The sequence below is a fragment of the Eptatretus burgeri genome, chromosome 2, assembly GCF_056783735.1.
Source record: "Eptatretus burgeri isolate ZD-2024b chromosome 2, Ebu_testis_v1, whole genome shotgun sequence".
NCBI lineage: Eukaryota > Metazoa > Chordata > Myxini > Myxiniformes > Myxinidae > Eptatretus > Eptatretus burgeri.
In genome coordinates this window covers 27,414,226-27,431,357 of record NC_140962.1, presented here as the reverse complement: position 1 = coordinate 27,431,357, position 17,132 = coordinate 27,414,226, and the positions used below count along the sequence as shown (strand labels likewise).

The 17,132-nt window shown below is 49.9% G+C and overlaps 1 protein-coding gene across 4 annotated transcripts in view; it reads right to left on the bottom strand.

The window, feature by feature from the left end:
• DCAF8 (DDB1 and CUL4 associated factor 8) overlaps window positions 1-17,132 on the bottom strand; it is a 96,564-nt gene that overhangs the window by 38,667 nt on the left and 40,765 nt on the right. For 3 of the 4 annotated variants that reach the window (XM_085866572.1, XM_085866575.1, XM_085866565.1), the window contains exons 5-8: window positions 14,644-14,738; window positions 12,170-12,277; window positions 11,869-11,938; window positions 68-125 (exon numbers count right to left, since the gene is read on the bottom strand). In XM_085866572.1, coding sequence (XP_085722698.1) covers window positions 68-125; window positions 11,869-11,938; window positions 12,170-12,277; window positions 14,644-14,738 — 331 coding nt within the window. Of the gene's footprint in view, window positions 1-67; window positions 126-10,112; window positions 10,253-11,868; window positions 11,939-12,169; window positions 12,278-14,643; window positions 14,739-17,132 lie in introns of those variants that run through there. The other variant, XM_085866583.1, reaches the window with a different exon arrangement.

Here is a 17,132-nt window from a genome sequence, read left to right as displayed (position 1 = left end):
CACACACACACACACACACACACACACACACACACACACACACACACACACACACACACACACACACCTTGCCCATCAGGGCTGTACACCAGGCAAGTGATGACCTTGGGTTGTGAGGAAGCCACCTAAAGACAGAAGGGAATGAGAAATAAAAATATCAAGAAAAACCTCTTCACAAATATCACAATAAAAAAAATTTCAGCAGTCATAGGTCAGAGTTAAGTACTTGATACAAGATTTTTCCAGATTGGTACACCAATGAAGCAGCAACTAGGGTAATGTCATAAAAACAAGAATTTGGATCAGAAACTCAAAATTGTCACAATGTGAGCGTCAAAAGAAAGCACACGATTGTCACTATTTGAACATTTCAAGAAACATGAATAAAATTACTGCTCCAGCTGAAAAAAAATAATTTTATCCCCAAATTGCACATCTATAGGTGCAAGGACAACACAGTTGCCCAAATAAGGAGTGAAGGTCTCAGCCAAAACTCCCTCCACTCATCTATACTTGTACTTTGATAATGCAACTTCACCAATGTAATCCTCATAGAAAAACTTAAACTCATACCAACTGCCTTTTAGCTGGTGTACAAGTTGGCTTCCTTTTTGACAGCACACCCAAAGTAAAGGCAAAATAATGGTGTGCAGGTGTGGGTCAGATCCCATAAACTGGAGGTATTTGGCAGTCTCGTTTCCTTGCAATCAATATCAAAATGCACCGATGTAGACAAAGGTCTTTGGCCTGCATTTTATTCCTGTACAATGTGCCTGAGGTAAGTGCATGTCAAATAATTTTTAAAAACAGGTTACAAAGAAGTCACGTTTGTGGATTTGAAGATACATGACATGGCCAAAAGTATGCAGACACCACTTCTAATTATTTTCTCTTGTGGATTTCGTGGATTTCGTGGAAACTAGTGGATTTCGCTATTTCAGCCACATCCATTGCTGATAGGTGTACAAAATCAAGGACACAGCAATGCAATCTCCAGAGACAAACAATGGTGGTAGAATGAGCTGTACTGAAGTGTTCGGTGACTTTCAACGTGGCACCGTCATAGGATGCCACCTTTCCAACAAGTCAGTTCTTCAAATTTCTGCCCTCCTTGAACTGCCCCGGTCAACTGAAAGTGCTGTTATTGTGAAATGAAAACGTCGAGGAGCAACAACAGCTCAGCCGAGAAGTGATAGGTCACACAAGCTCACATAACGGGACCGCCAAGTGCTGAAGTACGGAAAAATCCTCTGTTGGCGGTTGCAACGCGCACGACTGAGTTCCAAACTGACTCAGAAATGCAACGTCAGCATGAAATGCACTGTTTGTCAAGAGCTTCATGAAATGGGTTGCCATGGCCGAACAGCCGCACACAAGCCTAAGATCACCAAGCACAATGCGAAGCGTTGGCTGGAGTGGTGTAAAGCTCACCGCCATTGGAGTCTGGAGCAATGGAAATGTGTTCTCTGGAGTGATGAATCACACTTCACCATTTGGCAGTCCGACGGACGAATCTGGGTTTGTCAGATGCCAGGAGAACGCTACCTGACCGAATGCATAGTGCCAACTGTAAATTTTGGTGGAGGAGGAATAATGATCTGGGGCTATTGTTCATAGTTGGGCTCAGCCCCCTTAGTTCCAGTGAAAGGAAATCTTAATGCTGCACCATACAACAACAACATTCGAGACGATTCTGTGCTTCTAACTTTGAGGCAACAGTTTGGGGAAGGCCCTTTACTGTTTCAGCACGACAATGCCCCCGTGCACAAAGCGAAGTTCATACACAAATGGTTTGTCAAGAACGGAGTGGAAGAACTTGACTAGCCTGCACAGAGCCCTGACCTCAACCCCATTGAATACCTTTAGGAAGAAATGGAACACCGACTGCGAGACAGACCTCATCACCTAGCATCAGCGCCTGACCTCATGAATGCTCTTGTGGCTGAATGGAAGTAAATCCTCTCAGCAATGCTCCAACATCTAATGGAAAGCCTTCTCAGAAGAGTAGAGGCTGTTATAGCAGCAAAGTGGGGACCAACTCTATGTTAATACCACTGATTTTGGAATGAGATGTTCTATGAGCAGGTGTTCACATACTTTGGCCGTGTCATGTATATGGCAAAGCCAAAGTTGAGAGCACTTAAAATGCACACACTGTAACAGTGCCTTCAGAAAGTATTGTAGTGTCGACGGCTCAACTAACAGAGCTTGTCACGGCGGGAGGTTAAAATCCCACGATGTCCGAGCGCCTTGACTCCCGAGGAGACGTTCTGAATTAATGGTGGACAGTACAAGCGAACGTCGTGAGGAGAGACACGAAAACCTAACAGCTTTTAAACCCAACGGGTTTCTTTCCCGAACCACAAGGAAAAGAACCAGGGATGATTGAACGCGATGGAGGAGATGACAACAGGTTGTGGTGGGGAAGAAAAGGAGACACAAAATCGATCATAAATGATTATGTACAATGAGGCAAAAGAAATATACAGAAACTAAGGCATCTCACTCCAAACTCAATCACAGACAGGAAGGGGACAAAACCGGGGGACTCAGCTCTGGCGGCAGCGGGGACGAGCAGGTGATGAGAAGGGACGAGGATGACGACAACAAGGCGAGCAGATGATGGGCAGGACAATGAGGAGACGAAGCACATGGGCAGGTTGACTAAAACGAGCAAGGCAGGAACGACGAAATAAATGGGCAGAGGCAGACAAACAGGCACAGGACGAAGACAGGTAGGCAGGCAAGACAACCTCCTCAACTCTTTCTCCCCAGAGACCTCCTCTTTTTCCTCAGTCTACCTCAGACTCGCACACCCTTTCGATCGTTCTCTCTCGACCAACTGCCTTTTTCTCATCATCTTCACCTCGGACTTCCAACTGCTGATTTGGCTTCTCCCTCTCCTCTCCCTCGGCAAAGCTCCGCCCCTTTAGGAGGCCTACCCCCCCTCACACTCCCCACCCTCAGGGAAATGCTTCACCCCCGCCTCTTTCATGTCAAGTCTTCTGGCACCCCCCCCCCCCCGGTAGAAGTTGACAGAGGTTATACACACGATTTCCTTCACCATAATCCCAAAGTAGTTACCACCACCACCCCCTATATGGTGTACATGCAAACAAGAATTCCTAAGCTGACGTTTTGACGTTTCCCTACTTATACATCGAGATGGCTATTCATCCGCATATGGACCATGCTACTCTGTACATTCCTATCTGTTCTATGGTAATCTCTAATCCCCCCCCCCACCAAATGTCACAGGATTCACACGCCTTGACTTTTTCACAATATGTTGTGTTTCATCCTGAATTTAAAATGGACTAAATTTAAATTTTTTGTCACCGATCTACAGAAAATACCCACCCCATAACGACAAATTGAAAACATGTTTTTGGAATTTTTTTTACAAATTAATTAAAAATTAAGAGCTGAATCATCTTGGGTCAATAAGTATTCAACCCACTGAGTCAATACTTTGTAGAAGCGCCTTTGGCAGTGATTACAGCTTTGAGTCTTCTTGGGTATGTCGATCAGCTTTGCACATCTGGATTTGGGGATTTTCTCCCATTCTTCCTGGCAGATTTGCTCAAGCTCTGTCAAGTTGGATGGGGAGCGTCGGTGAACAGCAACTTTCAAGTCTTTGCACAGATTCTCAATGGGATTCAGGTCTGGGGCACTCAAGGGCTTTCACGTTCTTGTTCTGAAGCCATTCCGGTGCTGCTTTCGCTGTATGCTTGGGGTCATTTCCTGTTGGAATGCAAATATTCGCTGCAGTCTTAGGTCTTCTACACTCTGAAGCATATTCTCCTGAAGGAGTTACCTGTACTTGGCTCCATTCATTGTTCCCTCTATCCTTACAAGTATCCCAGTCCTTGCCGCTAAAAAGCATCCTCATAGCATGATGCTGCCACCACCACGCTTTACGGTAGGGACAGTGTTATAAGGGTGATGAGCTATGCTCAGTGTCCGCAAGATATAACGCTTTGTTTTCAGGCCAGAACGTTCCATTTTTATCTCATCAGACGACAGAATCTTTTGCCTCGTGTTCTCAGTCTTTTTGCAAACTCCAAGTGTGTCCTCAAGTGCCTTTTTCTCAGGAGTGGCTTCCATCTGGTGACTCTCCCATAAAACCTAGATTTGTGAAGTGCTGCAGAGATTGTTTGTACTTCTGTTAGGTTGTCCCATCTCAGCCAAGGAACTCTGTAGTACTGTCAGACTGGTCATTGGGTTCTTTGTCACCTCCCTGACCAAGGTCCTTTTTGCCCGGTTGCTCAGTTTGGTCGGACGACCAGCTCTAGAAAGAGTCTGGGTAGTTCCATATTCTTTCAATTTCCTAATGATGGAACCAACTGTGCTCTTGGGAACTTTCAACACTCTAGAAATTGTTCTTTAACCTTCCCCAGATCTATGCTTCCTTAAAATTATATCTCGGAGTTCTATGGAAAGTTCCTTGGACTTCATGGTAGTTTTGGCTCTGACATGCACTGTCAACTGTGGGACTAAATATAGAAAGGTGTGTTTCTTTCTAAATCACGTCCAAACAATTGAATTGGCCACAGGTGGAATCCAATCAAGTTGGAAAGACACCTCACGGATCATCAAAGGAAATTGGATGCACCTGAGCTCAATTTGGAGTATCACAGCAAATGGTTGAACACTGATTGATGGAAGACATTTCAACTTTTCATTTTTAATTTATTTTAAAATGTTTTCACTTTGTCATTATGGGGTATTTTGTGTAGATCGGTGACAATTATTTTTTAAATTTAATCCATTTTTAAATTTCGGCTGTAACAACAAAATGTGAAAAAGTCAAGGACACTGTACCAACATTGGGAAGGCAAGACAAGCATTTATGGGGAACTGACATAGGGAGAGAGAAAGAGGGGAAGCGAGAGGTGGAGAGACAGTGGGGGCATGAGAGAGAGAGAGAGAGAGAGAGAGAGAGGAGAGCACGAGAGAGAGAGAGAGAGAGAGAGAGGAGAGCACGAGAGAGAGAGAGAGGAGAGCACGAGAGAGAGAGAGAGAGGAGAGCACGAGAGAGGAGAGCACGAGAGAGAGAGAGAGGAGAGCACGAGAGAGAGAGAGAGAGAGAGAGAGAGAGAGAGAGAGAGAGAGAGAGAGAGAGAGAGAGAGAGAGAGAGAGAGAGAGAGAGAGAGAGAGAGAGAGAGAGAGAGAGAGAGAGAGAGAGAGAGAGAGAGAGAGAGAGAGAGAGAGAGAGAGAGAGAGAGAGAGAGAGAGAGAGAGAGAGAGAGAGAGAGAGAGAGAGAGAGAGAGAGAGAGAGAGAGAGAGAGAGAGAGAGAGAGAGAGAGAGAGAGAGAGAGAGAGAGAGAGAGAGAGAGAGAGAGAGAGAGAGAGAGAGAGAGAGAGAGAGAGAGAGAGAGAGAGAGAGAGAGAGAGAGAGAGAGAGAGAGAGAGAGAGAGAGAGAGAGAGAGAGAGAGAGAGAGAGAGAGAGAGAGAGAGACTGACTGCGGGGGCACGAGAGAGAGAGAGAGAGAGAGAGAGAGAGACTGACTGCGGGGGCACGAGAGAGAGAGAGAGAGAGAGAGAGAGAGAGAGAGAGAGAGAGAGAGACTGGATCATGCGGGGGCACGCAGAGAGAGAGAGAGAGAGAGAGACTGACTGCGGGGGCACGAGAGAGAGAGAGAGAGAGAGAGAGAGAGAGACTGACTGCGGGGGCACGAGAGAGAGAGAGAGAGAGAGAGAGAGAGAGAGAGAGAGAGAGAGAGAGAGAGAGAGAGAGAGAGAGAGAGAGAGAGAGAGAGAGAGAGAGAGAGAGAGAGAGAGAGAGAGAGAGAGAGAGAGAGACAGAGACAGAGACAGAGAGAGAGAGAGAGAGAGAGAGAGAGAGAGAGAGAGAGAGAGAGACAGAGACAGAGACAGAGACAGAGACAGAGACAGAGACAGAGACAGAGACAGAGAGAGAGACAGAGAGAGAGAGAGAGAGAGAGAGAGAGAGAGAGAGAGAGAGAGAGAGAGAGAGAGAGAGAGAGAGAGACTGATCATGGGGCACGAGAGAGAGAGAGAGAGAGAGAGAGAGAGAGAGAGAGAGAGAGAGAGAGAGAGAGAGAGAGAGACAGAGACAGAGACAGAGACAGAGACAGAGACAGAGACAGAGACAGAGACAGAGACAGAGACAGAGACAGAGACAGAGACAGAGACAGAGACAGAGACAGAGACAGAGACAGAGACAGAGACAGAGACAGAGACAGAGACAGAGACAGAGACAGAGACAGAGACAGAGACAGAGACAGAGAGACAGAGACAGAGACAGAGACAGAGACAGAGACAGAGACAGAGACAGAGACAGAGACAGAGACAGAGACAGAGACAGAGACAGAGACAGAGACAGAGACAGAGACAGAGACAGAGACAGAGACAGAGACAGAGACAGAGACAGAGAGAGAGAGAGAGACTGACTGACTGCGGGGGCACGCGAGAGAGAGAGAGAGAGAGAGAGAGAGAGAGAGAGAGAGAGAGAGAGAGAGAGAGAGAGAGAGAGAGAGAGAGAGAGAGAGAGAGAGAGAGAGAGAGAGAGAGAGACTGACTGCGGGGGCACGCGAGAGAGGGAGGCTGGGGGGGCACGCGAGAGAGGGAGGCTGCGGGGGCACGCGAGAGAGGGAGACTGCGGGGGCACGCGAGAGAGGGAGGCTGCGGGGGCACGCGAGAGAGGGAGGCTGCGGGGGCACGCGAGAGAGTGAGGCTGCGGGGGCACGCGAGAGAGTGAGGCTGCGGGGGCACGCCAGAGAGGGAGGCTGCGGGGGCACGCCAGAGAGGGAGGCTGCGGGGGCACGCCAGAGAGGGAGGCTGCGGGGGCACGCGAGAGAGGGAGGCTGCGGGGGCACGCCAGAGAGGGAGGCGGCGGGGGCACGCCAGAGAGGGAGGCTGCGGGGGCACGCCAGAGAGGGAGGCTGCGGGGGCACGCCAGAGAGGGAGGCTGCGGGGGAACGCGAGAGAGGGAGGCTGCGGGGGCACGCGAGAGAGGGAGGCTGCGGGGGCACGCGAGAGAGGGAGGCTGCGGGGGCACGCGAGAGAGGGAGGCTGCGGGGCACGCGAGAGAGGGAGGCGGCGGGGGCACGCGAGAGAGGGAGGCGGCGGGGGCACGCGAGAGAGGGAGGCGGCGGGGGGCACGCGAGAGAGGGAGGCGGCGGGGGGCACGCGAGAGAGGGAGGCGGCGGGGGCACGCGAGAGAGGGAGGCGGCGGGGGGCACGCGAGAGAGGGAGGCGGCGGGGGGCACGCGAGAGAGGGAGGCGGCGGGGGGCACGCGAGAGAGGGAGGCGGCGGGGGCACGCGAGAGAGGGAGGCGGCGGGGGGCACGCGAGAGAGGGAGGCGGCGGGGGGCACGCGAGAGAGGGAGGCGGCGGGGGGCACGCGAGAGAGGGAGGCGGCGGGGGGCACGCGAGAGAGGGAGGCGGCGGGGGGCACGCGAGAGAGGGAGGCGGCGGGGGCACGCGAGAGAGGGAGGCGGCGGGGGCACGCGAGAGAGGGAGGCGGCGGGGGCACGCGAGAGAGGGAGGCGGCGGGGGGCACGCGAGAGAGGGAGGCGGCGGGGGGCACGCGAGAGAGGGAGGCGGCGGGGGGCACGCGAGAGAGGGAGGCGGCGGGGGCACGCGAGAGAGGGAGGCGGCGGGGGCACGCGAGAGAGGGAGGCGGCGGGGGGCACGCGAGAGAGGGAGGCGGCGGGGGCACGCGAGAGAGGGAGGCAGCGGGGGGCACGCGAGAGAGGGAGGCAGCGGGGGCACGCGAGAGAGGGAGGCAGCGGGGGGCACGCGAGAGAGGGAGGCAGCGGGGGCACGCGAGAGAGGGAGGCAGCGGGGGGCACGCGAGAGAGGGAGGCAGCGGGGGCACGCGAGAGAGGGAGGCAGCGGGGGCACGCGAGAGAGGGAGGCAGCGGGGGCACGCGAGAGAGGGAGGCAGCGGGGGCACGCGAGAGAGGGAGGCAGCGGGGGGCACGCGAGAGAGGGAGGCAGCGGGGGCACGCGAGAGAGGGAGGCAGCGGGGGCACGCGAGAGAGGGAGGCAGCGGGGGGCACGCGAGAGAGGGAGGCAGCGGGGGCACGCGAGAGAGGGAGGCAGCGGGGGCACGCGAGAGAGGGAGGCAGCGGGGGCACGCGAGAGAGGGAGGCAGCGGGGGGCACGCGAGAGAGGGAGGCAGCGGGGGCACGCGAGAGAGGGAGGCAGCGGGGGCACGCGAGAGAGGGAGGCAGCGGGGGCACGCGAGAGAGGGAGGCAGCGGGGGCACGCGAGAGAGGGAGGCAGCGGGGGCACGCGAGAGAGGGAGGCAGCGGGGGCACGCGAGAGAGGGAGGCAGCGGGGGCACGCGAGAGAGGGAGGCAGCGGGGGCACGCGAGAGAGGGAGGCAGCGGGGGGCACGCGAGAGAGGGAGGCAGCGGGGGCACGCGAGAGAGGGAGGCAGCGGGGGGCACGCGAGAGAGGGAGGCAGCGGGGGGCACGCGAGAGAGGGAGGCAGCGGGGAGCACGCGAGAGAGGGAGGCAGCGGGGGGCACGCGAGAGAGGGATGCTGCGGGGGGCACGCGAGAGAGGGAGGCGGCGGGGGGCACGCGAGAGAGGGAGGCAGCGGGGCACGCGATAGAGGGAGACTGCGGGGGCACGCATGAGACAGAGCAGGGGTATGCGAAAATCAGATGGAGAGCGGGGCGCGAAAGGCGGAGAGGGAGAGAGCGGGGGCGCACGATAGGCAGAGAGAGAGAGAGAGCGGGGCGCGCGATAGGCGGAGAGGGAGAAAGAGCGGGGGGCATGCGAAAGGGGGAGAGGGGGAATGCGGGAGCACATGAGAGGCTGAGAGGGAGAGAATGGGAGCAGGAGAGGGAGAGGGACAGGGAAAGAGAGGAGGCAGAGAGAGAGGGGCAGAGAGAGGGGCAGAGAGAGAGAGGCAGAGAGAGAGAGAGAGAGAGAGGCAGAGAGAGAGAGAGAGAGGCAGAGAGAGAGAGAGAGAGAGGCAGAGAGAGAGAGAGAGAGAGAGAGAGAGTGAGAGAGGCAGAGAGAGAGAGTGAGAGAGAGGCAGAGAGAGAGAGTGAGAGAGAGGCAGAGAGAGAGAGTGAGAGAGAGGCAGAGAGAGAGAGAGAGAGAGTGAGAGAGAGGCAGAGAGAGTGAGAGAGAGGCAGAGAGAGAGAGAGAGAGAGAGAGAGAGAGAGAGAGAGAGAGAGAGAGAGAGAGAGAGAGAGAGAGAGAGAGAGAGAGAGAGAGAGGCAGAGAGAGAGAGAGAGAGAGAGAGAGAGAGAGAGAGAGAGAGAGAGAGAGAGAGAGAGAGAGAGAGAGAGAGAGAGAGAGAGAGAGGCAGAGAGAGAGAGAGAGAGAGAGAGAGAGAGAGAGAGAGAGAGGCAGAGAGAGAGAGGCAGAGAGAGAGAGAGAGAGAGAGAGAGAGAGAGAGAGAGAGAGAGAGAGAGAGAGAGAGAGAGAGAGAGAGAGAGAGAGGGAGAGAGAGAGAGACAGAGAGAGGCAGAGAGAGAGAGGGGCAGAGGCAGAGGCAGAGGCAGAGGCAGAGGCAGAGGCAGAGGCAGAGGCAGAGGCAGAGGCAGAGGCAGAGGCAGAGGCAGAGGCAGAGGCAGAGGCAGAGGCAGAGGCAGAGGCAGAGGCAGAGGCAGAGGCAGAGGCAGAGGCAGAGGCAGAGGCAGAGGCAGAGGCAGAGGCAGAGGCAGAGGCAGAGGCAGAGACAGAGACAGAGACAGAGACAGAGACAGAGACAGAGACAGAGACAGAGACAGAGACAGAGACAGAGACAGAGACAGAGAGAGAGAGAGAGAGAGAGAGAGAGAGAGAGAGAGAGAGAGAGAGAGAGAGAGAGAGAGAGAGAGAGAGAGAGAGAGAGAAAATGAACTGCACAATTGATGTCCTTTGGGAACATATTGCCACAAAATAAAAAATGGATACCGGCGGACGATTTCAAAATGCACACGAGAACGGCATTTGGTGGAGCGCAATCCCTTGGCCAGGCTGAACAATTTATGTTTAAGATCCCACGAAGAGGTCAGATTTGCATCCGGACCTTAACCGAAATCGAATCGGCTTGTTCTTGTCATCTACCTCACTAATCCACCAAATTTTATCCAAATCCATACTTAACTGTATATAATTTTCGTCCTATCTCTCAATGGTGAAGAAGTACTTGATAAAGTCTCATGTCTGGATCCGGATCCAGCTTTTCACCAAAATTGAATCAATTCGTTCTTGTCAAGCACTCAACCTGTCCACCCAATTTTGTCCAAATCCAGCCATAACTTTTTGAGATGTCCTGCTCACAGACAGACAAACAAAGAAACAGGGGTAAAAACAATCTCGGTCCACCTTTGGTGGCAGAGGTCATAAGCAGTGAACTCAATGCTACATTCTTGCCTTTTCCCGTCTTCAACTGTCTTCTGCGGTTACCTAACAATGTCAACAATGTCACAATTGACCCTAACTAAAGGGGCTGTCACACCTTGACGTTTTAGCCAGCGTATGGCAAGGTCTCAAAATGTATGTAAAACGCTGGAGTATGCTGAACTATTGATGTTTTTTTCAGTTTTGGGCGTATAATAACGTGTTGGACGTTTGCATAACGTATTAGTAACGTACACAGAACGTTTTAAATCACATATAGATAACTTATACCAACGAATGCTGAGAGTGTTGTCGGCGTTCACAACCAATGCCCAACGATAGTCAAACTTATGCATAGCGCGGCAGCGTATCGCCGACGATCACGTGGTGTAGGCTATTAATAGGCTGCGGCTCGACGATTCAAATCATAACTGCACTAGACATCGAAGTGTGAACCTGCTGTAATACCTTGACGTTTTAGCCAGCGTATGCCGACTTATGAAAAATTTGCCGAACCAAGCTGGCACACGTCAAACACGTTATGGGTAAGTTTTGTATACGTTAAGAGCACGCTGGCATACGTCGTAGTACGCTGGCATACGTCATCGTATGCAGAGTACGTCGAAAAATTTTCAGCATGTTGAAAATTTATTGACGTACGACACATATTCCGCATACGCTGGCATAAGTTGTAGGCACGCTACGCGATCGTTGACACACATCAACATACGTTACTTGTACGTTACTCATAAGTCGAAACACGTCAAGGTAACGGCTAGCGTCAGTGTTCCAGACTCCCTGGTTTTTTTTTTTTCTTCGGTATGATTTAAATCGTTGAGCGGCAGCCTTTTAATTATATTATAACCGCACTAGAAATCGAAGTGTCAACATCACCGTCATACCGAAGAAAAAAAAAAAACAAAAAAAAAACAGGGAGTCTGGAACACTGACGCTAACCATTACATTGATGTGTTTCAACTTATGAGTACCTTACAAGTAACGCGTGTCGACGTGTGTCAACGATCGTGTAACGTGCCTACAACACGTTACTCATAGGTTAGAAATAAGTTTCGGGTACGCTAAACATTACCTCAACGTGTTTCGACTTATGAGTAGCTTACAAGTAACGTGTGTCGACGTGTGTCAACGATCGCGTAACGTGCCTACAACTTGTGGCCAGCATTATGCGGAACGTGCGAGTCATACGCTGGCATAAGTCAGGAAATTTCAAGCATGGAAAATTTGTCTAACAGCTCGGCGAACTACGAAGTATGCCAGCGTACTACGATGTATGCCAGCGTGCTCTTAACGTATACAAACTTACCCATAACGTATTCAACGTGTGCCAGCGTTTTTGCCCAATTTTGCATACGTCAGGCATACGTTGGCTAAATCGTCAAGGTGTGACAGGGCTTTAAGGAGACATTTGGTTAAAACTTTGAAAGTCAACCCCACCCCCATCTCTACCCCATTTAAAAATCTTCCCATTCCTCTTCCTCGCATTCATCTGAATAGAGAAACACATCATGAAGTAAAATCTGTACTCACCAGGTGTTTTGGACACAGTTCAGTAACTGGCTCCCAAGTGGAATCTCCAATGGTCCGTTGGTCAAAAACCCTAAAGAAACCACGATGTGAGGAGCATAAACACTTTATCCATATATCTGACATTGCAAAACAAAGCTTATAGCATACAAAAACATGGGGGTATTAAGTGTAAAAGGGGTGAGAAAGATTTGTTTTCAGTGGAGGTTGGTAGACAGTTGCCAAGAGAGCTTGATCACATGGGAGAGGAAGGGGAGAGAGCAGGGGGGACAACAATGTGGTAAAAAATGTGGCATGTACTCACAACGCGTATCTGTCTCTTCCTCCAACAGCAATCTCTGTGGGTCGGGCTGGATTGATGTGAACCGTATAGAGGGCCACCCGCTTTCCTTCCCGAGTCACGGTTAAGCGACTGGCACAAAACACCAAGCAGAGTTGTCACAAACCCCAGCTATGACAAAACAGTAATATAAGATTACTCCATACTTTAATTATTTTGAAGATGCCATTCCCCTCCTATAAATAGGGTCTAATAAAGATCATCTTTTTTGCAAAAAAAAATTCAGGGATGCTGAACTTGTCTCAGCATGCCAGAAAATAAATGCAAGTCAAAAATTGTTCCGACAACACTGAGTTGTCTCTAAAATCGCCTTTCACATAGAGTAATGGAAAAACTAAGTTCTGTTCTTTCACATTCTCACAACAAACAAATAAAATTGGGATTAAGCAAGCAATGTCTCACCCATTAACATTTCCAACAAAAGATTTCCTTTCTCTCAGACTCGGGTCCGGCGAAATATCAATAGAGTCGTTATAATCAGTATAAGTTTTCATATCGAAATACAGGTATTATACAGGTATATTGGAATTTTGAAAATACCGGTATACCAAAGAAAAAATAAAATCTGTACATCACCAACAAATCCAAGAAAGACGTTTACAATTTTTAAATACCGTACATGATTTTAAAAGTTTTGACACACTCAGCTACACCTGGAACAGTGGAACGTATGATGTCAATATGTACCAGGAAGTAGGTCCAGTAGGTTTGAATTTTAACGCTCAGCACCCAAGCAACATACAAACAATGGGGGAGGGTTTGTTTGTTTTTTTTTTTCTCTCTCATGGCTGTTTTTAAAGCGATTGCAAATTGTCTATTTTATATGAATTGGGTATGCTTTAGAAAGCCTGTGCCGATTACCGAAACGGCGATCCGTGATAGTTACACTGACACCGGCCTGTGCCGATTACCGACATGGTTACCCACGATGGCAATATCAGACTGTGCCGATTACCAATAATTATCTTGCTTTAACACAAAATCATTTTAAATGAAAGTTGAAGTTGAAAGTAAAATAACTGTTCTAATCAGGGGGGGAAAAAGTCCCTTGTGGGAATACTTGGAAAAAAATCACCGGTGTTAATGATGTAAAAAAACGATTCCGACGTAGCCTATCTTAGACACAATCATACTGACCAGTACTGTGCATGCTCTTGTACATTGACAAAATGACCTATTTTTTCCATTTCCAATGCCAAATGTGGAGTAGGATTCCCTCAAGAGCTGAACCTTGGCTTTGAAGTCAATACTTATCTGCTGTGAACTCCAATAAGCAATTCCACCTGAAGATATGGTGTGATATTTCATTATTGCAATTGCGTCATGAGGTTTGGGCTCTGTTATTTCTTATTTTCTCCGAAAATTTATTTAAAGCAAAGGTCAAAGATGGGAAAAAGTTCTACCAGTAATGACTCAATATCAAATTTTACGTTAAAATGTTTTTTCCCCACTTTGATCCCTGTGACGTCAAGTCCCCACCCACTGTGCACGACCCGGTGGTCAAACCCCCAAAAAGTAGTTAGATTTCATGTGCCTCCCAATGTTGATTACATATACAAAGTTTCATTAAAACATTTTAAAATGTGGCTGTAATTGTATTTTTGGGGAATTTGACCTTTTGACCCTGCCCTGGGGTAAAAATTGACACTGCTCTCGCACCTTCTTGCCACGTAGTGATCAGAGCTACCAAGTTTGGCAAATTTCTGCACAACCATTTGGGAGAAATAGGTGACGGATGGACGGACGGACGGACCAGATTACAATAACCCCCTCAATTTTTTTTCAAAAAGCATTGGGATAATAATGCTTCAAGAGATCGTCATACAATAAAAGTGTGGAAGGTATAAAATCCACAAGAAAAGGCAAATCATAAGTACGTGTCCACTGTCCATAAACAGTATGGAAGATCGAATATCATGGAGATCAGATATATTTTGATTCCAAATGTTGACGTTTTGAACAACAGCAGGCAACCACTCCTCATGGAAGGCCAGATTGTGATATTCTTTCAATGGGGGAGGTGTTATGCACTTGGCTTCTGTGTAAAAGGTGTGTGAAAGGGCAATTGTGCAAATACCTACCTCTCCCCAGTGCAGCACCTGACTATTATTACATCCCAGTACAGCACAAAAATATCAGGAAGTATTGCATTTTGGGAATAAAGCACAGGGTTCATGGACAATATAGGTTGGCCTGTTTTAGGATTCTCATCTGAACCGATGGCTCAGAACTCAGGTTCAAATCCAATTTACCATCCATATTAGTTAATTGTCTATGAATGTCCTTGTAACATGAGACAACACAGATGTTTATCAATGTATTTTCCTTCTATCAAATTCCAAAATCTGGATCTATTCTCCACAATATTTTCAGAATCTTCTTCCACCCACAATCCCCTTCCTTCATTTCCATCCCTACTCCCCTCCTCTCTTCTCCACCTTGATGGTTTGTCCTGTCTCAGATCCAGTCCATACACCTGTCCATCCTCCCCAGCAGAGACAAAACAGCATGGAGAGTCTGGATAGAGCGCCAACTATGACAAACAATAAACAAATAAAACACCAATCAGCATGAAAAATAATCATTAAATACAGAATGCTTTTAATGATGCAAATTTGTGAAAGAAAGATAAATTATAAAAACCATTAAATAAATTTAGTTCCCGTGAGTAACATGCATGGTCATAATGTGTGTGTGTGCGCGTATGCGTATATATATATATATATATATATATATATATATATATATATATATATATATATATATATATATATATATATATATATATATATATATAAATATATAAAATTGCGGGCTGGGTGAGAAGACCACTGGGGGGGAAGCTATCTTGGCTCCCCACCAGAATCCCCGGAATTATAGGCCATCGCACACGGATAATTCCGTGACGTGAAAAAAAAAGTGTGGTAGATAAAAATATTAGAAAGGAAATAACTTGCACCAAAAACTAACATTTTCACGCTCACGCTCACGCCGGGGGTATCGCTATCGCTCTCTGTTCTTCGAACAGGCGAGCTAAAAATAATAATCTTCTGCAGTCTGACATAAAATGTGGACAGGCACCAGGACACACACACACACCCCGATGAACAGGAATTAAAGCGAGAAAGGAGAAGAGTTGAGGCTACGGTCTCTCGGTCCCTTTGCACGCTTGCCCGAACGCGCCAATATATTTGGGGGTATGCTCCGTGGTGCGGTACCCCCGACAGCTGGCGTGTCGTCTCTTGTTTCGTGGCAACTCATGTAAAGCGTCTTCCAGAGAATGCGACCCAACCGTTGGCGTGAAGGAGGGCTTGAGTTGGGAGGGTGGAGTCAGCGTCGTGTGGGCAGGGAAGAGGAAGCGGAGTCGAGGTGATGACGACAGAAGGCGGAGTCGAAGTGATGACGACAGAAGGCGGAGTCGAAGTGATGACGACAAAAAGCAGAGTCGAAGTGATGACGACAGAAAGCGGAGTCGAAGTGATGACGACAGAAAGTGGAGTCGAAGTGATGACGACAGAAAGCGGAGTCGAAGTGATGACTACAGAAGGCGGAGTCCAAGTCCAGCTTTAGCTGGGGGGGGGGGGGAGCGAGGCAAGGCAGAGAGAGATCGAAGGCTCCGCTCGGACCTTTATAGGCCCTGCGGCACTGGGCGGGGAGCCACGCCGAAGCGCTGTGTCGTCACCCGAATCGGGCGCTCTGATTGGCCCCGACCCCCTGCGCGGCCTGGCCACGATGGCCGGATACCGCAACATTCCATTTCCGGCAAGATGACCCCAAGCCGCAAAAAATCCCGCTCCGACCTCACGACATGACACGAATCACCCACACCGAACTCCGCGCCATGAATTGCCTTGCACAAACCCCCGGGCCATGCCCTGACGACCAGCCGAGAGTGGCGTCGGTCCTGCATGCCTGCTCGGGCCTCCCGACCAGTGCTGGTCAATGTGTCTGCTCCGTGTGCGGCACGTAGCCCGAGCTGTACAACATGCCTCCGCCCGATCGCAGCTTCGCTGGCCGTAGAGGTGAGAAGGGAACATGTTATGGCAAACCCATGCATAGACAGTAAGATGTGTCCATTCGTGCGCTGCTCTGAACGATACAAAGTGTTGCGAGCGGTACATTCGTGCCCTGCTCTGTACGATACAAAGTGTCGCGAGCAGTATATTCATGTCCTGCTCTATACCATAACAGTCGCGAGCGGCGCACGGGTCTGCCTTCGAGCACATTCCGTACAGTGCGCGTGGATCCGCCAGGACGCACGTGGCTCGCGCTCGCGTTCGCCCGATTCTGCTATCATGTGCGCGGGGCGAAATCCGATCGATATAATTAGTCCAGAAATGGGTTGAAAAGTACATGCCGCCTGAATCATGCACAACGTGGCGTGGTTGTCGTTTTACTATTACCGGCCTCTGACGATGTAGCTATTAGCACCAAGCTACGAGCCATGCTCTTACCGATATTGGGTCATTTGCTTCTGTGTTGTGCAAAACACCATCCGTACAGCCTCTTAAGAGATATTCATTCATATTCCTTTTCAAGGCAATCAGCAGTCTTCCCCCAGATCATCGGAAGCTCGAGTCGATCATCTCGAGCTGCCGAGCATATTGTATAACTCGCCGCAAAAGTTGGGTTGAGGGATTGCTTGAGGACGGGTGCTCTGCCCTGTTAATGCTCGTGCGGTGCCGTTATTGCAAGGGTATCGTGGTTTCCTCGCAGCCTTGCTGCACGTGTTGGCCTCTGCCAGGACCCAAATTCAGATTTACCTCAGAAATAAGCAGAAAAGAAGAGTAGTAATGAAGTCAGTGATGTAAGCAAACCGACCTATGAGATCGTCGCAACGCACGTCCCGTTAGACAAAAGGGAAGGGACTATCTACACATACAATAATGGAATAACTGTCTTGGGACCACTGTATGTTGGATACATG